The 21,384-nt window shown below is 40.3% G+C and overlaps 1 protein-coding gene across 1 annotated transcript in view; it reads right to left on the reverse strand.

Moving 5' to 3' along the window:
• The window catches only part of LOXHD1 (lipoxygenase homology PLAT domains 1), a 264,458-nt gene extending 244,236 nt beyond the window's left edge, over nucleotides 1-20,222 (reverse strand). Inside the window, exons 1-6 of the mRNA XM_067545371.1 lie at nucleotides 20,078-20,222; nucleotides 11,676-11,834; nucleotides 9,503-9,654; nucleotides 8,664-8,813; nucleotides 4,439-4,612; nucleotides 1,857-2,052 (exon numbers count right to left, since the gene is read on the reverse strand). Of these exons, the coding sequence (XP_067401472.1) occupies nucleotides 1,857-2,052; nucleotides 4,439-4,612; nucleotides 8,664-8,813; nucleotides 9,503-9,654; nucleotides 11,676-11,834; nucleotides 20,078-20,222 (976 nt within the window). The remainder of the gene's footprint in view (nucleotides 1-1,856; nucleotides 2,053-4,438; nucleotides 4,613-8,663; nucleotides 8,814-9,502; nucleotides 9,655-11,675; nucleotides 11,835-20,077) is intronic.
• Nucleotides 20,223-21,384: the final 1,162 nt, after the last annotated feature.

Consider the following 21,384-nt stretch of genomic DNA (forward strand, 5'->3'; position numbering starts at 1 on the left):
AGCTCTGATCAGGAAACTGAGACAGCTCTCACGATCAAATGAGTTGACACGACCACGGATTAGCTGAGCAACGAAGGCACCCAGGCCAGGTTTATTGCATGTGGCACAATGAGAAGTGACTTACAGAGTATTTTTGGGTCAGTTTCACATTGGCAGCGTTACAATGGTCTCAGCCCAATGGCGGGATTTTCTGTTATCCCCTAGACCGGACACTAGTATTCCCTCTGATACCCTCTTTTATACACTGTTACATACACTTTCGTTCTGCCCCCTTTGATGTAGGTAGTTGCCACCCTCCTGACGTAGTTGACCACCACCTTTTTTCGTTGATTGGCTGATTTGGGCACCGCCACTTCATGTATTATTTTTACCCATAAAAGTGTTATTTCAAAAAGTTAGTATCTTGGTACCTCTTATACCTACTACATATTTTAGTAATATTTTGCCAATCTTACAACCTTGCAAAATCAGCACTTTCCTATACCAGTTTCAGTTAACTTAAGTAACCCCTTATACTTCTGTTTAGTCGGCTTTTTCCATTTAGGCTTTAGCCTGTTTTACAGGCTTTAAGCTCTCACTTCTTACTACATCTACCATACAGTTTTAACAAATAAAACCACATTAGGGAAGAGAATACTGAATTTAGGCCTTAATTCTGTCACCCGGTTGTAAAGGAGGGCCAAACTCTACACACATGGTCTCATTAAATTGACCCACTGTGGTGTGTGAGTGCGAGTGTGACATTGTTTTCTAGTGGCTGACCCACAAAAAGGATAAACGAACCTGCTACCTGGGGAAGCTCAGGAGTTCTCTCTTAAGTCAAGCAATGGTAGCCTTTAGTTTCTGAGCTGACAGACAAGGTTTCTAGTCCCAACTGCCGATTTGTGCATGTGTATGATTTATATGAAGTAGCTGTTCCTGTTGGCTGCAGATCATGAATTTATTTTATCACAAAACTAGGCAAATGTCACAAAATTATGTCCTGAAAAGTCAAGGTTCAACAGGGCAGAAATGAGATTTAAAGGATACCATCTACATACTTGCTCATTCTTAAGATTTCTTGGTTACACTGTACTGCACTCTTACAAACTTCAGAACAGAGTTCATTCCTTACCAGTTCTGCCTGTTTCCAACTGGGAATTATTGCTTACCTCTTCCACCTCCCTCCCATAGCCTATTTTATACAGAGCGCAAGCCATCCTGGCTTTGTATTGTTTATTATTGTTGTTATTTTTCCCCCGATGAGTAAATTTCCTACTGCTGCTCTTTGTTTTTAAGAAGAAACACATCGATGAGATCCTGAAGCCAACATCTTCAGTCAGGAACAACGTTTATGCTATTTAAGCCTGATTAACTCAGTATCCCTTTGTTTTGGTACACAGATTCTATAGCACATAGATGGATATGCACAGCCCAGGAATATCACTGTGTCAGTTCACAACAAGAAAAATGTGCATGAGCTGGGAGGTTTTCGTGCCTCTCACTCACAGTCTGGAATGAAATAATACTGCAGTAACCTGTGCTTAGATTCCCAGATACTAGCATGACACTAAATCAAGCAGGCAATAAATTCATGATGAGTACACACTTCCTGTATATAAGTTGACATATGCTGTACAGAGTAGCAGATTTCAGTCTAATGTGAACAGGAACTGCATTATCCATCTTTATATTTCATGTTACATTTCCAACATACGCAGTGAGACATAGATAGCCAGTAGTATGTTAATAAAGGGTGTTTACATGAATCATTACCCCTAAGAAACTGAACATTGGGGTGTATACAGGGACTGGCAGGCATTTACCATGAAAGAAATCCTCTCTGCAGCTTGCAGAAAGTGCAGCACTTTGCTTACCTGTGTGGTCAGATTTTCCATCCAGAACAGCGAGCTTGCCTTTGCCAGTGGGTGTAAAAGTGCGGCTGAGCTGGCAGTCAGTGTGATACAAGGATAGCCATTGTCGACATAGGAAGTGCCAAGTCTTCTCTCGGCTTGTATTGGTCACTGTTATCTCCTCCACATACCAGGCTTTCTGTTTCTCTAGACCATCATGCTTAAACAGAAATATGCAAAGCCTTAAAAAGTGAGATTATAAGGATGCAAGGTCTAGTGAAACTTCAATACACACACACAGTGCATGTGTTACATGTATGCATACATTTGCATGCCATAATGTCCATATTTTACCCAGGCATATACACACACACAAGACTCAACTTTTCATTGAAATATTTTCCTAACAGACTGGTGGGATTTGTAAGGGCTTGACATTTGGCAGGAGGTTGGCATAGGGTCAGGAATATGTCTTTTGCCATTGCCATGAAAAACATCCAAATTTGTCCAAGTCATAAGCCCCTGAAAGTCTCAGTTCACATAGGCCCAGCTGAAGTTTGTTGAAGGCTGGCAGCTAAATTCTCCAAACATTCCATCTGCACAGGGTATCCTCCATCCCCAATGAGCTCATATGGGCTAACCAGACTTCACCTGCACCATTCCCACAGAGCAAATGACCATGCTCCAACCCAGAGCGTTTCTTGCAATTGCTCCTCCCAGCTTCTCTTTGCTCTTAGGTCTGGTCTTTCCTGTGCACTCAGTGACCCTCTTCCTCCATGTGCTGGTGTCTCCTTACCATGGAGGATGAGGAGGAAGCTGAGTGACTTGCTCAACTGCAGAGTAATGAGGAGAGGAGAAAGGAGGACAGCGACAGACAAGGACAGAGGCAGGCATGGTGGTGGATAGGAGCAGAGGTCAGGTCAGGTCAGGTACAAGGGAGGAGTTGAGAGACAGGCACAGAAAGGGGGCAAGGAGAGCTAGGAGGACAGGCACAGAAAGGTCTATAACCACTAGACAAACTCACCTGGAATTAAATCCAGGATTCTTGATCCTCTACATTCCTCCCTGGTCTACCAAATACTCGTGAAAGCCACTCACAAAATGTTCATTTCTTCCCCCTCGAGTAGCTAGCCCCCACAGAGGATAACAACCAACTGCTGCTACTGGTAACTCCATTAGCTCAAGTGACAGTGGTCTGTGCTACGGATCTAAAAGATCCAGACTCTGCTGAGGATCCATGTGGATGTCAGTATGATTTCACATGACGAAATCTCTGTGTTTGCTGTTTACTTTTTTTAAACTACTGTTGTGCGGGCTGTTGTTAATGGCTGCTATCAAGCAGAACTTTGATCTACAGAGACCTCATCAAAGCTGATGCATGTGCTAGCTACCCTTCTTTCAGGCTAAATGGAAGGAGTGAGATTGCTTTGCCTGGCACTTTCTATTGTCTCCTGTAATTGGCCTGAGCAGAGTGAAGCTATGGGGTCTGTGGGGTTTCCCTGGGGCCGGGTGGTTGAAAACACAGGGGCAAGGGGGTGGGTGGGTGGGTGGGGGTGTGTGTGTGTGTGTAAGGCAGAGAAGCCAGCAGGCAGACCTTAACATTCTTTAAAGAAGGTTTTTATATAATAAAACCAACACCTCACAGTGGTCTTACTACTACATATATTACCCGGTTTCACTGTGGTTTCAACAGAAAGAAAGCCTTATAACAAAGAGCAACAAAATCAACTTCTTAAACTTTAAAAAGAAAAAAACCGAACTGGTCATTTGTCGGAGTAAGACTCTACAGCAACACGAGCTCCAGTAAGAGTCAAGGGTCAGCAATCTTCATGTATCAGGAAGAAAGGTCCCTTCCATCATCATCATATCAGAGATAGGATTCAGGATTTTGGGACACTGAGCTACTCTGTCATGACTGTTTTCCTGTTCCTTTCTTTTACTTTTTCAATATTCTCCCTATCAAACCTTTCTCCAACATCAACTCCTTGGAGCCAATTCAAGCTCTCAAATCAAAAATAACTGTTTAATTATTTCTAGGCCTGGATCCAAACCACAATATGAGATCTGAACATCACAAACTGTTGGGGGTGTGCAGATCTGAATTCAATTCTGAATGTCCTAGCTAGCTCCTATTGGTTGACCGAAAACACCCCTAAAGGTTTTGTTCTCTTTTCTTTTTCTTCTCTTGCTGAAGGGGAAGAACTATTTAAAATTGAGATCTCGCTCAGAACTTTGCAACTTGTCTCTGTCACAAATTACTACATCAAGGTTTCTCTGACTGCTATTCCCTGTCTTCTAATTTGAAAGATTGATTTGCTGTTCCCATGCATGACTTCTTAAATCTATAGCCTCAAAAGTTAATATTATCACACACTCAGACAGCTTTTATTATCTTTATCATGCTTTTGCATAGGATGAGTAGAAGCTGGGAGCCACAACTTATTTTTCCTTCAATTTACCTCTGGTCTATCTAGCTGTGATTTCATTTCCCTTTTTAGTTAATTTAAAATATTGTAAAAAAAAGTGACCCATTCAGATCTATAACATTATGCATATTTCCCCCTCTGAGAAAATTATACTAATTTCAAGTCACAAAAAATGGTTACCTCAAGGGTGATGTTTTTGATTTCTCCAATTTCTGGACCATGAATTTTAAAGGTATTAATTGACGCTTTGGAGAGTTTAAACACAGCTGTTTGTTGAGATACATTAGATCCAGTTTTCTTATACAAACGTGTCTTGCTGAGTTTTCCTTTAGAACCCTTCATCTTAAGAAATACCTAAGAAATATATAATATCCCTGTATTAATAACACAGCTACATTAAAAACATTTAAGATTGTATTGTCTAGCAAGACGTGGTAAGCAGGTAAATGAGTCACTTTTGTAACACTTTAAGACTCTGATTTGGATCTCACTTATACTGGTTTCACTATACATTTCATTGGGGTTGTTCTGGATTTACATTAGTGCATGTGAGATTAGAATCTGGCCCTAAGTGTCCCAAATAAGTGCACTCTAACAACAGATCTGGAGTCAACAGTAGGTTAGCCACTGACTTCAAATGAAGCAGAATATAAACAGTCTGCATATATTATAAGAGGAATTAAGTCACAACATCTGAACCCGTATCATGAAACCACACACTTCACGCAACACAAGTCTGGTCTATTTGGATCAATCAGCCCCTTTGTGTTTACGCCTACGTTACAAATCAACAAGATCTTATTTCTGTAGTTATGAAAATAGGCAACCATTGTCCAGGCTTCTGGCCACATCAGAATATATATATATTTAATTGACACATTTAAGAACACATTGTTGAACTTTCAAAAGGAAAAAAAAGAAGAAAACAGAATTTTACCCAAGGCCAACCATGAAAAATTCCAGCCTAAAATGAATTTGTTTGAGAAAACTATGAATAACTGAAAAGCAGGTGCATGGAAGGGCAAAATGGAAGCTTCAGACTATAAATAGTCACAACTGCTCCTAATACAAAATCACCAAAAAGGACTAGTACCAAAATATATCCTAGCAAGACCATTGCTTGTTATAAACCTCATTCCAGTATATTAAATATTGTCATGTAAACTGTTGGTTTGAAATAGTCTCCTACATTCTAATTAACTGAAATTAAAAATTATGGTAAAAATGGGGCTATTAAATCAAATTATAAAAGTAGTTTTTAAAATAAATAAAATAAATAATAACAACAACCACCACCATTTAAAGCAGAAGACTTAAAGCAGGTCTATATTTAAAACACTGCAGCGGTGTGAAGCTATGCCACTGTAGTGCTTCAGTGAAGACACTGCCTATGCCAAGCGGAGGGTTTCTCCTGTCGGCATTGGTACCCATCTTCCCGAGAAGCAGTAGCTATGTTGACAGGAGAATTTTTTCATCAACCTAGCACAGTCTATACCAGGGGTTAAGTCAGTTTAATTGCATTGTTCAGAAGTGTGGATTTTTTACATCTCTGAGTGATGTAGTTCTACCTAATTTTCTAGTGTAGACCTGGCCTAAGTCAACTCACTGCTCCTTCCCAATCAGCCACTAACTCATCGACTGACCTCGGGCAAGTCTCTGAATATCTATGCCTCAGTTTACCCATCTGTAAAATGGAGACAATAATACATACCTCACTCAGGGGTGTTGTGGCTTAACTAGTTTAGATCTGTAAAGCTCTTTGAAATGCTCAAGTGGAAGTTGTTATGTAACTGCAAAGCATTAGGATTTTTTTCTGTGTGTAATCGTTACATCTTTGTTTAAAAACTGTTAAAATCAACCATTGCCTCTTAGTCTCCAAATCAACAGCTATTCAGCTAGAGAACAAGAGGCATTCTCCTAAGCTCCTGATTGTGTAAGCAGCAGTACACCCGCTTAACTCTGGTCACGGGAGCAGGGCCACTATACCCAATGCAAACCCTTATATCACCAGAGCTAAATCAGTGGTTAAGTGTTTGCAGGTTTAGAGCCTAAGATTAAAGTAATTTCTGCCTTTAATCCTCACACGTGTCTTTTTTTCTGCTTCAGGAAAAAAATATTTCAGAACCTGTATTGACTATGTTACCCCTGTCTAATCACAATCATCCAATCAATTATATAATTTAAATACACAAGCACGCCAAGAATATCAGATTTCTGTTCTGAAGTCTAAAAATATCATTCTGAGGCAGGGAGAGAGGAAACAATCATAGGAAAGATAGTAGTGAGAAAAATGTTAAGATCTCTAACACACATTCATTAAGATTAAAGAGCTAAATAGACATGAATCCATTATTAAAAACATATTATGAGTGTGGAACAGATTGAAGACCTGGCTTTCAAAAATGTTCACATACAACTGCACATTAAAAATGTGTGCTTAATTTGCATGTGCAATTACTACCACCATGAATGCAAATCAACCAGTCAGGTAAAAATTTTAAAAAGCGCCCAAGTTCCATTCATTTTCAGTAGGACTTTGGATATTAAGGGCTTGTCTACATTTGAAACAGTACAGTGGCACGGCTGTAGCACTGCAGCTGTGCCACTGTAGCACTTCAACATAGAAACTACCTACGCCAACAGGAGAACACCTCCTGTCAGGGCAGGTAATCTATCTCCCTGAGAGGCAGTAGCTAGGGAGATAAAAGAATTCTTCCATCAACCTAGTGTTGTTTACACAGGGACTTAGGTTGATTTAACTAGTTCGTGGCTGTGGATTTTTCATACCCTTGAATGACGTAATTATGCCGACATAATTTTCTAGTGTAGAGCAAGCCTAAGTACCCAAGTCTCTTTTGGAAGTCAGATTTGGGTGCTTGAGGGAATTTTACCTTTAGTGCACCCAAACGATCACTGAGATCCAATTTGACGGTGCAAGTGCAATAATGCATGTGCAATTTACACACACTTACGTATACATTTTTTCATGCTCAATATATGAGTAATAGGCTCATGCATTTTTGAAAATAGGGCCATTGATTTAATTTTTAATCTTTTAAGACTACAGCAGGGCTCTCAGGTGGGGTCTGTGAGAAAGTGATGTTTTCTTTTAGCCAAGGAGTGTTGATAGGAGCTCTGCACATACCGGTGTGATCCAGAGGGGGAACACACGACTCTCTTTTACTCTCACCCCTTTAGAGGATTGTAAATGTTATGTAATTTTACACCATAAACAATACTTAGCTTAATAAATCCAACTCTTAATAAGAGTCCTATTCTGGGAGAGGAGAGGCAGTCTTCTGTTAAAGATACAGGCACAAGATCCATCAAAGACTTCCCATGTGACCCCAGGAAAGTCTCTTAAACCATGGTTTTCAAAAATTGGTGCTTAAGGTTAGGGTCCCATATCAATAATTAGACCCTAAATAAGTGGCCTGATTTTCATAAGAGATAAGGACCGATCAATTCCCACCGATCTTTAGTGGATTTGTGGGTGCTCAGTGCCTCTGAAAAAAAAAAAAATCAAGCCCTTAAACCTCTCTCTGCCTCCATCCATCCCTTCTCCCACCCAAAAAAGTCTAAACTGGGTACATTAATAACTACCTCACAGCTAGGTTGTAAGGTTAAGTTCATTAATGTTGTAAAGCTGTTTGAGATCACTGAACAGAAAGCCAACACAGAAGTGCTAGAATATTCAATCATCAGGGCCCATTTACGCTGTGGTAACTCTCTGCACTGCCAATGAACAAGCCATTAAGCTCAGCATGGAGGTAAGCCCTCTGTCAATTAGCAGAGAGCTGGTTAGCTGTTCAAAAGATAAGAAACCCGATGAGTTCTAAGGGGAATCTTGTTCAGTTTTCTTATGCAGAGTTTATGCCTGGTATACTGGGTTTAAAAAAGAGGTAATAAGGAATCTGTAGGAACCTAGCTAATTCAGACTTAGTTTACATAAGTTACAGATGAGTAAGTGGGATACTTTCATCAAGCATCTGGTCTCCTTCACAGCAAACAGAACCTGTAATCCTCCTGCCTTTATATTGTGATTATGGTTATTTAAGAAATTATTCAGTAGAAAATGATAAACACTGATTAATGGGTCCCCCCAGCCAGAGTGACAGAATGAAAATTGGTTCAGATTAATAGGTATCAGTAACTCTTGTTTTAATGGCCTCTGAAAGATCCACTTTAGAAACAGGTATGAATTACAGCCACATTAGTATTAAAGAGCAAGTACAGAAAATGATGATTTGTATTTTGAAACCTCCAGTAATTGATTTTTAAACAGCTGAAGTTTTATAGCAGATGTAAATCAGATTTATATTTGTGGATTATTTTTCAATATTGCTAAATATAAAGAGAAAAGATCCTATCAGTTTGGAGGCCTAGACTTTTAAAATGTTCTTACCCTGGCATCAGTTCCCGCACCTCTTTTATCTCCTGTCTTCACAGTGACTTTATATAGCACCTTGCCATGAACTGCAGAACTGGATCTGGTACCAGCACTCTCATACCTGTATTGGGATGCACTTTGGTGATGTCTCTTCATGTGATCAGGCTTAAGAAATGTAAAAACAGAGAAGAAAAATTATTGCTGAGAATCCTTATAGTTTGTTTTGGCTTTTTGTATAGGGTTCTTTTTTTTTTTTTTTTTGGTTGTGGGGGGAGAAGGGAGATTGTTTTGTATATACAAATAAAGCAAGTTGGGCTTGGCTGTTTTTATAAACATTTGGAGTCCTTGGCATAAATAGAATTTCTATTCTCTCACTTGTCTAATAAATTATGTGATACACTACTTTGAAAGTACAAAATCTAATGTTAAATAGGATGACATAGGTGTATTATTATTTTACAAAATCAGCTGAAAAAGTATGGTACTGAAGTTCAAATGGACGTCTGACATACTGACTACTTAAGTGACTATTAAAGATCTCACAGCACATTTTTTGCAACAGCACAAGTGTTACTGTGCATCTTGATCAAATTCCAGTTTGGTAATTACATTCTGCTTGCTTAAAGTCCTCCTAAAGCTTAGACACTGTATTATTTTACTATGTGATTGCCTGAGTTAAACATTTCACTCCAGAAGTGGCTGCATTTCAGCAATACATGAAGTGAATGTTATATTTGTATATATTATATACACACAAGGGTGTTAAAAGCTTTGGAATTCTTCACGGTGAAAGGTTATATAAATGCATATTCTGCTGCCTACTATCGTGGAACAGAAAAATAAACAGTACATACAACTGGAAGACTCTTGTTGTTCACCCACAATCCAAACTTTCTGGCATAGTAGTCAATCAAGTGGGGATCATTCATTGAACTATATTGTGGCAGCACATCAACACAACCATTTCTATACCGATGACCACTCAATCCAGCACTTAAAGTTCGGGCTACAGAAACAGAATAAATAAAAGGCATTTTATAGCAAGTATATAAGAACATGTTTTTATGTTATTTTATAGGTTACTAGTTTAGGACAATAACACAGCATCTCTACATTTGATGACGTGTGTCTGGATTACAAAAATAGTAAATGGGATTTTTTTAAAGGACTACAGAGAGCAAATCCCACAGTTTCCTTAATCACTCTTCTGCAATTATTTTTTTTCTGTTGGTATTATTAATGCATCTATAAAATGGCTAGGTAATGGAAATTAAGAAATATTGATTAATTGTAATTGTATTGGCAAAGAACTATCACACCCTATTTTGTCTTTTTACCTATAACATCCTCTTTCTTGTAGAGAAAGTTGAATTCTGTCTGTTTGATGACAATAGAAACAAATTAAAAAGGTCTAAAAAGTTTCCAGAGACAAGGTGGGTGAAGTAATATCTTTTACTGGACCAACTTCTGTTGCTGAGAGAGACAAACTTTCCAGCTACACACAGCTCTTCCTCAGCTGAAGAAGAGCTCCATGTGGCTCAAAAGCTTGTCTCTCTCACCTACAGAAGTTGGCCCAATAAAAGATATTACTTCACCCCTCTGGTCTCGCTAATATCTTGGGACCGACATGGCTACAACAACACTGCATACAGTCTTTCAGATGTTTAATGTGAGAATAATTAAGTTCACTTTTCCTCAGAAATTAAATCTTCTCATGATAAAAATGAAGCTTCCTACTCATAGAACTAATTAATTTAGGAAGACAAAGCTCATCAGCAATCTCAAGGAAAATTTGCACATGATCAAAATAGCTTATTTTATACTGGATGAAATATATGCAGGCTACGGCTACCTTTGCCGCCGTCAGATCGATTGCTCTGGATCGACTGAGCGGTCAGTGAAGACCCGCTCAGTCGATCCAGAAATCGAATTACTAAAACCACCTTCGCAAGTAGCACAGTGCAGTGAAGACGGCGCGCAGAACAGGAGCCCAGAAGTCGATGGGAGTTACGCAAGTTTTTTGCATAGCTTGTGTAACTCCCTTTGACTGCTGCCGAATCCCGGAGGTAAGTGTAGACAGGGTCACAAGCTACAAAGGGCCTGGTCTCCCTATGGGAGCAGAAATGATTTAGCACCTTTCAAAACTGAGCCCTAACCATATAAATAATAAAGGCTTTAAAGATGTTTGATAAATGTCTTAAAAATGAAAAGCAAAAATCACAGAAATCCAGTTATAGCCAAGTCAATGGCGTATGTATGTCAATCAGACTGCTCTTTGTGACAACAGCTCAGAACTAGCTCACAGTGCGTCTGAGAATTCATTGCTAAAGGAATTTCTAAATAATACAAAAGGATTAACAGGTAAACTGGCTTTACAGTCTGGGATGAATAGTAGTTTTTGATCTACTGCTGAAGTTCTCGGCTTATAGGCAGGGATCCACCTTCCTACCGCTAGTCACAATGGACCATAAGCATTTACATAAGGCTTCTATGATATTAAAGTGATAGGCACAGTATAAAAATCTGGGCAGAATAAAGTATGTGCAGCTAATGAACCACCTCCTGTTGCAAGTCTCCAGTCTTCTAAGGACTTACTCGGTTATCTTTGCACCATTTTCCTCAGCATCTCCCCTGAAGTGCCATGAAAAATTACACAAAGAATTTTGGAGCATATTGAAGGCAAAGCAATTGCAAGTGACTGAAAGTGTGCATAGTATTAAAATGTCTGAGAATCAGAGAACCCAGGACCTACTGTACTGCTTCAGAAATGTGGCCACTGGTACTAAGTCTTCTGAAATCCTTCCGTACACGTTTCTCTTAATCAGGTACAGGTCACTGGCAGTGATGTCAGCAGGATTTATTTTATTTAACAACAGGCACATTCAAACCCACAGTCAAAATCTGCACCTTTTACAAAGATTTTCAGTAGATTTAATTCTTAATATCTCATTCAGACTATCCCAGCCAGGGAATCATCAGATCATTAGTAGTCTTACTTTGTCAACTGATACAGAAATATTTACTTACCTGCAAAAGGTGCTTTTCTGCTCAGCACAGATTCAACAGGCCTGTGATTCAAGCTTACTCTGTATCTCCGGAGGGACTTAGCGAAAGCTTCTGATTTGTTGCGAGGGTCATTCCAAATGGGTCTGTCCCGCTGAGGTGAAACATCTCTGAACTGGAATCCTAATCCGAATCAAACAGTCATGAGTAATGTTGTATAACTTCTAAAAGTTACAGATGACATTCCCCACCTCGAAGAAAAACACCATACGTTTTGTGAAAGAGATGAGTCCTTAAGAGAGACATGTATGCAGAGAGTGAATGGCTTGGTGAGCTAGGACTGGAGGGTATTAGGGGTGTAACACACATCAGTTTGGGTTACATGTCCTCCTCGGTGCCCAATCCACGTAATTTGTGAGTCTGATAAAGCCCCCGCCCCCAGCTACAGAGTCTGGCTCTTCAGCTAAAGCAGTCAAGACTCAGGGGTTTAGCTCTGGGGGTTCCCCAGTTCAGTCCCTGATGTGGTGGCTGCAATCTTGGCCAACACAAAACGGGCCGTGTGTAACCCAGCCTTACACAGTGTGGCTCTCTCTTCCCCTGTAGTGACTGGTGCATTACAGCCTTTAGGCTAACAGACCTCGCCTTGATCCTGTTAGCAGTAGAAGCTCAGGTTTTTAGATTCAGAGGTCCCAAATGTTGTTAAGTGCTGAAAGCCGAAATGCCGTTGCCTCAGTAATACTGTTCAGGCTGCTCAGTGCTTCTGTCCTTGGACTACCAGATAATGTACACTGCTTATTCAGCAGACCTCAATGTTGCTCAGAAAGACAGACCACAGGCAGTTTGGTGATCAAGGCAATCGGCCAGGTTTAGTGCCCTCAAGGCACAGCCCTCGCGCCCGGCTCCATGGTTACAGGTACACTAACACATTAGTGCTCTGTGGCAAGGAGTGGCTCAGTCACCACACAAAGGATCAAGGTGAGGTATCCCGACATTTATAGACAGAGACAAACAACTGGCATACACCACTTACGTACCACTTACATACTTCATGACACCAGTTTATTACCTCCCCTTGTTCCTGATATCTCCGACAAAACCTCCCTATTCATTGTTCTGTCAAACCATCTCATCTTGTACTAGACTGGGAGGTATCTGTACTAGCCTTCTGAAATATATTTACATAAAAATCTAGTGTGTTGTTATTTTGCCCAGGCCAGGCCTACTCTGCCTTTGGTTCAGGTATCAGGCCTTGCACCAGGCCCAGTGCTCCAGGCTCTCTTTCTCTGCTACACCAGGTTCAATCTCTGCCAACCTGTGGCATAGCTTGAATGGTGCAAAAGGTGCAGTAGTGCCAGGGCTCATGAGATTATGGAGACCAAACCGGCAGAGAAGCAGATAGTGACCCCCTTCTGGGTTGCCAGAGAAGCCCTTCTGCCCCCTCCCCATTCCCTGTGTGCATAAGATCCTAGCTTCTCCTGGTGACAAACGTCAGTGCTGTTGAGACTTCAGCCCCCATAGGCCCTGCTGTCTGGGTAGCCTCTGGTCTCTGTCCTGGCCACCACCTAGACGTTGTTGGAAAAAGATTTTAAGTGTGGTTTGTTATTTTGCACTGATAAGAGACTTACACAGGATTTTAGGCTGGACAGTTTTTAAAAGAGTTTATTTTGCAGAAGGTTAATTTTTAAGCCCACAAGTGGACAGTGGAAAAAGACTTTGAACAAAGAATTACAGACAGTTTTATATTTTATTGCTATTTAAACATTTATGACAAGACTATATATATATATATATATATATTTATAAGGGCACAAATTTATTTTTTTTATAACTATTGGTCTATATTATTATTTATAAGATATTTTTACAGATGTTTTGCAGCTAATTATAACTTATTTATTAAGGTTGCAGAGCTTGCTGAATTTAGTTGAGGCTTATTTTTTTTTGTATTTTTAAGAACTTTTTATGATTTGTGCACAGAGTGAAACGGCCTTGCTTTATAAACAAAGAAGCTGCAAAAATGGAGTAACTATAGTTAAGCAGACAATTTTTTTTTTTTAATTTTTTTTTTTGAGTTATACTGTATTACTAGTGTGGCTTACTTATGATAAGCTTGATTTACTTTTAGCTTAATTTTAGCAATTTTAATTTGGGTGACTATTTGCATAGTGGCTATTTTTGGTTTTTAAAAAACTGGGTGAAGGTAAAACACACAGAACGTAGCGTGCTTAAATATTGAAAACAACAACAGGCAAGAATAACAATAAAGCAAATTATACTTATAAATAATTATTTAAGCTAGGATAAATTTGGTAGCCATGAAGTTAAGGCATGAAATAGATTTGTGAAACTTTATGAAGTATTATTTTGGGAAATGTTATGGAATAGTGATGCAATTTGAAAAATGTTACGTGCATTGGTTTTTATTTTGCTAGATTTATTTACATAAGAACAACAGGTATTATTAATTATTGCACACTTTTTTTTTTTGCTTGCTAAGATAAAGTTAAGGGCTATCTGGTTTTATAGAACTATTTGTCAGATACTACCTATTTTAGTCGCTATGTTTTTAGAACTTTGGGTAGTGGCATTGGCTATTGTTTTAAGTACTTTAGCAATGTGTTTTATTTTTTGACAGCGTATGCAACTTTAAGCTGGGGCAAGGTGATACTTTAATATTGTTGGGCTTCGGTGATTGCTTTTTGGTTTTGGAGCTTGCCCTGGGGTAGTGTGGGTGTGTGCTTAATGGCAGGGGCAATAGCATTGATGTAGCAGGAGTTTTTTTATTACAGGGATAATTTTTTATGGGCCTTATTTTTACAAATAAAATAATGGTCTATTAAACTTATATATTTTATAAATAAATTAAAGAACTTTGCATTAAATGAATGTTATAATAGCTAATATTTAGGGGGTAGGAAAAATAATTTTTAAACGAGTTTTTATTTAGGGCTACATATTTTGTGGAGTTAATAGTAAAGGTATAGTTATAAGTGCTATAACTAACTTTTATACTTTTGTGAAGTGCAATTTTTTTTCACATGGATTGGTTGGCTTTAAAGCAGTATTTTTTGGGGGACTTATAAGCTAGGTGGATGTATTTTGTTAGGAAAAGGAATGGTAACTTTTTGTACTATACGTGTGGTGTTTAACACAATTAGAACTAAGGGTATACTTTGTTTAAAATGCAAGGGAACATGACTGCAAATTTAACAGTTAGACACATTTAAATTTGTTTGTAGTTGATTAATTAATTATAAAAATGTTAGTATAGTTTAAGAAGCGTTGTTTTTTATGGTTTAGTTGCTTGGGTTTTAATTGTATTTTAAAGTTATTAGGTTGTTGGGTTTTTTTTTTATGGACTTTGGGGATTTTTTTTGACAGGTGTACTGTTAATTAGGAATTTGGATTAAAAGAAAGTTATTTAAATAAGGCTAATACAGAATATTTAGAAGATTATTAGCTATATTTATTTAGGGAACTAGTGATTTGGGGGAGTTTTAAGTCTTTTTTCCTGAGGTGGTAGAGATGACGTTGTGGTATATCCTCTTTGCTCTGGAGTGGTTTTAAATTTTTTTTGCTTTGGAGTGGCAAATTTTTCTTTTTTGAGCAGGGGAGAGGTTACAAGCACTTGCACTTTGTTTTACTGACCTTGTCGTTACAGGTGCAGAGGTTTTTTTACAGTGTGAGGCATGTATTTAGGACTGGTAATTTTGGCATTTTACAGCAGTGTTGGTGGTGAGAAGTACTTGGAGTGGGCTTTTTTAATGTGGTTTTAGGGCTGTCTTTTTTTGGTGGACTTTTATGTGAATTTAATTATTGGGCTGTAGATTGTGACATGCTTTTTGAGGGTTTTAGGGAAGGGCTTTTTGGACTTGTGAACGAAAAGCTTTAACACACTTTATTAATGTGTGACAATAAGTTAAATTAGTTTTATTAGCTAAATTAATATTTATTAGGTGAGTTGATACTGGTGGAGAGTTAAAAAGCTTTATGGGTCAGCTTATTAGGATTTTGTGTGGTGATAGTTTAATTTTTTTTGTTACATGATGATTTTATACTTATAAGGGCTAAAGGCAGGGCATTTGGCTATTTGAGGCTGGTTTTATGGCAAATTTTGGCTAGTTTATTTTTTAGAACATTATTTTGTTTTTTTATTGCTTTTGCAGATTGAGGGTGATATGGGCAATAAAAGTTTTGTTGGATATTAAGATATTAAAATTAGAAGCAAAAACACAGAATGATATACGGTTATGGTCTCTGTGCGGGAAATGGAAAAATCCGCCACACAGCGTTTTTGGCTTTAGAGGACTTGCCTCGGACTAGCTGGACTGCCTGCAGATAGGTCAGCCTGTGTGCCCAGTGTTTAGAGAGACTAGGGAGGGACCTGATAATTGGTTTTAGACAAACTAGATAGAAAGGCTGAGGAGATTCTGTGCACGAAAGAACTTTGTGCCACTCAGGACTTTTGCGTTTATGAACTTTTAGGCTCAGCGCATGGCCACTGTCAAGGACAGTGCTAGGGTGCCCGTTTTGGAATTTTTTAAGAAAACTTGGCAGATACAACACAAAACAACTAACAAAGAATAGAAAAAAATAACACACAAAACATACAGGTACCTGAATTTCTTGGAGACTGTGAGACTGCAAAGGGTCTCAACTGCTTTACAGCCTTTTTTTTGAGTTTTAACTTCAGTCTAAAAGCCTTTGTGGTGAACTCACTTTAGTGCCGGCTGCGGCATTGGCTGGTGCAGAACTTGGGGGTGGCAAGCAAGGAGTCCCGGCGGAGTCGCCAAATTGTTGGAAAAAGATTTTAAGTGTGGTTTGTTACTTTGCACTGATAAGAGACTTACACAGGATTTTAGGCTGGACAGTTTTTAAAAGAGTTTATTTTGCAGAAGGTCAATTCCCAAGCCCACAAGTGGACAGTGGAAAAAGACTTTGAACAAAGAATTACAGACAGTTTTATACTTTATTGCTACTTAAACATGTATGACAAGACTATACATATTTTTTTTACAAGGGCACAAACTTATTTTTTTTATAACTATTGGTCTATATTATTATTTATAAGATATTTTTACAGATGTTTTGCAGCTAACTACAATTTATCTATTAAGGTTGCAGAGCTTGCTGAATTTAGTTGAGGCTTATTTTTTTTTTGCATTCTTAAGAACTTGTTATGATCTGTGCACAGAGTGAAACGGCCTTGCTTTATAAACAAAGAAGCTGCAAAAATGGAGTGACTATAGTCAAGCAGACAATTATTTTCCTTCAAAGTGCACGGTGGTCACCACTTCAGCGGCAAGGGGCTTATATGGAAAAGTGTGTGGAGTGAACTGGGAAGTGCAGGTGTTGCTGGGGACCAGGCAGGGGGTGTGAGTGGGAGCATGAGGGGCTGGGAGAGGGGAGCCCAGTCCTCTTGTGGTTGAGCTGAGTGGCTCCAGCCTGGGGAAAGGTTGCAGGGGGTGGAGGATGAGGAGGCCAGGGGAGAGGGTTTCTAACCTATTCCTGCAGCAGGGCCCTCGAGGCCCCTGTTATGCCACTGTTGCCAATGACTATGCAGTCAGGGGCATCATGGTACACATCCATTGGGACAGAGTGCAGAAGAGAAGCTGAAGAAGATGAGTGCAGTATCAACATTCAAGGGGACCCACTGGACAGACAAAGTACAGCAGGTATCCATTCTCATAACTATGGAATTCTCTTAAAAATAAAGACTCTTTTCTTTCATTAGAGTAACTATAAGTCCACGTGCGAGTAAACCAGAGATTGCATAAGTACACAGAAGCAAGAGGAACTCAGAATCTCCTCAGAACTCATATCTTAAGAAGTGGAAGAAATATATGGAAATAAATAAAAAAGAGAAGAAGTGCCATAGAGCAGGAAGTAGAGTAATCACTGAATCATAGAAATGTAGGACTGGAAAGGACCTCAAGAAGCCATCTAGTCCATCCCCTTTGCGCTGAGGCAGGACCAAATATACCTAGTCCATCTCAGACAGATGTTTATCCAACCTGTTCTTAAAAGCCTCCAGTGACAGGGATTCCACAACCTCCCATGGAAGCCTGTTCTAGTGCTTAACTACCCTTATGGTTGGAAAGTTTTTTCCCTAACATTTAACAGAAATCTCTCTTGCTGAAGATTAAACTGCTTACTTCTTGTCTTACTTTCCGTTGACATGGAGAACAGTTGGTGACCATCCTCTTTACAATAGCCCTTAACACATCTGAAGACTTACCAGCTGCCCCCTCGGTCTTCTTCTTTCAAGACAAAACATGCCCAGCTTATTTAAACCTTTCCTCCTAGGTCAGGTTTTCTAAATCTTTTATCATTCCTGATGAACACGTCTCACTGTAGCACAATCATCCTTCCTCCACACGATGTCAACACAACAGACCTCAACTGTATCACTACAGCACCTAGCCATGCTCAGCACTAGTTACTTCCTTGTGGTACATTTCAACTTTAAAAACACAGTACATTTAATTCTATTTTGGGCTTTGGGCTTGACCCTACCTTCAGCAATGTAGGCGAGTATAAGAGCCTACTGAGTTCAAACTGCAGAATTTTTTTTACTGTTACCAGGCTTGTTATTTTTATCCTTGACCACACCAGGAAAGAGGTTTGAGCATCAAGGAAGAGGAAGGGGAGTCAGGATTCTTGAGCAACGTTTCCTCTAATTTTTCTTTGTACTGAGCAGGCTACAAACTGCACTGGACACTACAATCTTGTCCTTTGGCAAGCTTACACTTTTTTTTTTTTTTTTTTTTTAAAGACTTCTTATACTGATCTAACTCACCACTGTGTTGCTACCACTATGCACCAAGAAGAAAACATCTGTATTTATAGTATAGCACACTTAGACTATAAAGATGACCAGGCTAAAATGAGATTTTTAATGTATTGTCTTTTCAATTTAAAGGTCCTCTTGTTCTTGTACTATTGAAAAGATAAATAGGAGCACCCACTGTATGGAAGTATACTATTTATTATTTTGCATACTTCTGTTATGTCCCCTCTGACTCATCTCTTCTCTCAATTAAAGGGACCCAATCTTCTCATGTCTCCTCATACCGAGGTCTCTCCACTCTTCCAAATATTTTCTATCACCTATTTCTGAACTCCTATATCTATTAGCACAGGGAGCCAAAACGGAACACAGTATTCCAAGCAAGGACACACCACTGATTTATATAACAGCATTATAGATACAGCAACATTAAAGCAAAATAAAATAATCCTTCATCTCAGTGAAACTTTAAGCACCAGAAGTGGCAGAGAAACAGATCGGTGATGATAGCCTAACAGAAACATTGGTTTATACAGTTGCAAGTTTCTTAAAAGATTTAAAGCTTAATCTCATAATATGGAAACAGCAAGACACAAGAGAGAACTGTTAAGACTAGTGATCAGACTCATACCTCCCTGTATTATTTATTAATTGTCCCTCTCCAGGCTGGGAGGGGAGACTCACAATGGCTCACGGACCATAAGGTGGACACACAATGCTCTTGTGAGGATGTACAATCCCTTAAGCAGCAACAGGGGTGAGGCAGGTAGCAAAGGCTTTGCGCCTGCTATAGCTACCCTACAGTCAAAAGCCTCTTTCTCCACACCTGGGGCCACAGTCCTCCCTTGTTGCCAGGTCACTAAACACACAGGAACACCTGCCTTTCCCCCATGAGCCTCTACACCCACCACCTCCCAAGGAGCCCCTGCCTTCCCCACTCTGCTCCTTACCCACCCCTACTGGAGGTCCGTCCTGCTTCCCAGTCCCCAGTGCCGAGATGAACCATGGGTTCTGGCAAGCTGAGGGCCCAGAATGCAGAGCAGGACCTGGGTGCCAGCCACACTCCCCGCAACGTGACATGTGCAGTAGACACAAGATTGCTGCACGGCCACACACATGGTTTACCGGGAACATTGCTCTGGAGTAGCCTTTTCAGCTCTGCCACTAATATATTGTGTGACTGTGGGAAAGCCACGTAAGGCCTGGTTTTCAAAATGTGCACACAAGGGTGTGCAATTGTGCACAAACTTCATGACTGCATACACAGATCAAGTATTTTTACATACTTAAATGGCCATGTGTGCTTGTAACTGGCCATTTGCTCCTGCAGATATACAATTTGAGCATGCATTTGTGGTAAATGAATGCACAATTGAGTGTATATTAAAAAGAGTTAGTGTTGGTTCTGCTAACCTGCATATTATGGTGTTTCCATTATAGAAGGATGTTTACAATATAAGGGATCTGCTTTTCTTGTTGTTGTATGTGTACACTTCAGAAGTTTAAATGTGCACTGACAGAAGAACACAACCTTCAGACGTTACATGTAAATTGTTTCCCCAGCCACAGAATAAACCAAAGAGATGCAATCAGAGCACACAGTAGTTACCGGATAGATTTCAGTACACACACTTACCTGTTGCGGGTTGTATCCGTGGTGCAGTATGACTGGGATATGGGTCTCTGGGCCTCATGTTCTCAAATGCACACTGTGCAGTTTGGGGATGCAGAATCCCTGTCACTGAAGGAGAGGAGTTATAATACTGCATTTGGGTTGGCATTTTCAGCTAGTGTCCAGTTGATCACAGGTGAGAGAGCCAGCAAATCTTGGCAGGGGCAGGATCTTGTTTAAATTCCTGAAGGATCAGTACCTCTCCTGCATTAGTGAAATGACAAGACCCACACTTAAACTAAGTATTCACAAAGATATTACCACTATAGACAATGGAAGATATCCGTAAAGGAAACAACTCCCAGGCACCAGTAGTAGGACGAGGGGCTGTAGACGCACCCCACACTACTCAGGGGCATGTATTGTGTGTGTTGCAGACACATCTGGCTGGTACCATGTTTTGGGCAGAAGGGGTTTAAACACACCTAGCACCCTTATGGCAGAAGGGAGCGTTTCCCAAACCAGGCACCATTATTTGAGGACAGGGAGTTACAGAAGATACATGTCACACCAATGTTTGGGGGAATTGCAGACACAGAGGCCACCATTATTGGGTGGACGTGATGCAACCTGGCATCATTACTGGGATGGGAGAAGGGGAGCAGATACACTTGGCACCTTTATGGGGAGGGGAGGTAAAGTCACACCTGTCTTTGAGTGGGAGGTGTAGAGGAGGGGGTGCAGACACACCTGTCATAGGAGAGGAAGGGGGTACAGATGAAGTTGTTGGGGGGGAGGGGTGAAGACAAACCTGCCAAGCAGAGAGGTGCAGACACACCTGTCTCTGGGGGGAGGGAAGGTGCAAACACACCTGTCAGAGGGGAGGGGGCGCACACACAACTGTGAGGGGAGGAGAGAGGTGTAGACACACCTTTTTCAGGGGGAAGAGGAGGATGGGGTGCAGACAAACTTGTCAGGAGGGCGGGAGCACAGAGAAACCTGTGGGGGTGAAGAAGAGGGGGTGCAGAAACACCCATCACAGGAGAGGGTGCAGACACACCTGTCCTGAGGGGGGGAGGGGGGTGTAGACACACCTGCCTGGAGGGAAGCAGAGGGGGATACAAACACACTTTTGGGGAGGGGGAGGGGTGCAGACACATGTCTGTGCAGGGGAAACGAGGGAGGGAGGGAGGAAGTGCACACACACACCTGTTGGGGGGAGGGGACGGAAGGGGGTGCACACACACCTGTCGGGGGGGGGGAGGGTAGGAAGTCTCTCACACACACACAGACACCTGTCGGGAGGGGAGTGCACAAACACAACTGGGGGA

This window comes from Emydura macquarii, unplaced genomic scaffold, assembly GCF_026122565.2.
Source record: "Emydura macquarii macquarii isolate MOO-44397 ecotype Brisbane River unplaced genomic scaffold, CSIRO-AGI_Emac_v2 contig_1045, whole genome shotgun sequence".
Classification (NCBI taxonomy): domain Eukaryota; kingdom Metazoa; phylum Chordata; order Testudines; family Chelidae; genus Emydura; species Emydura macquarii.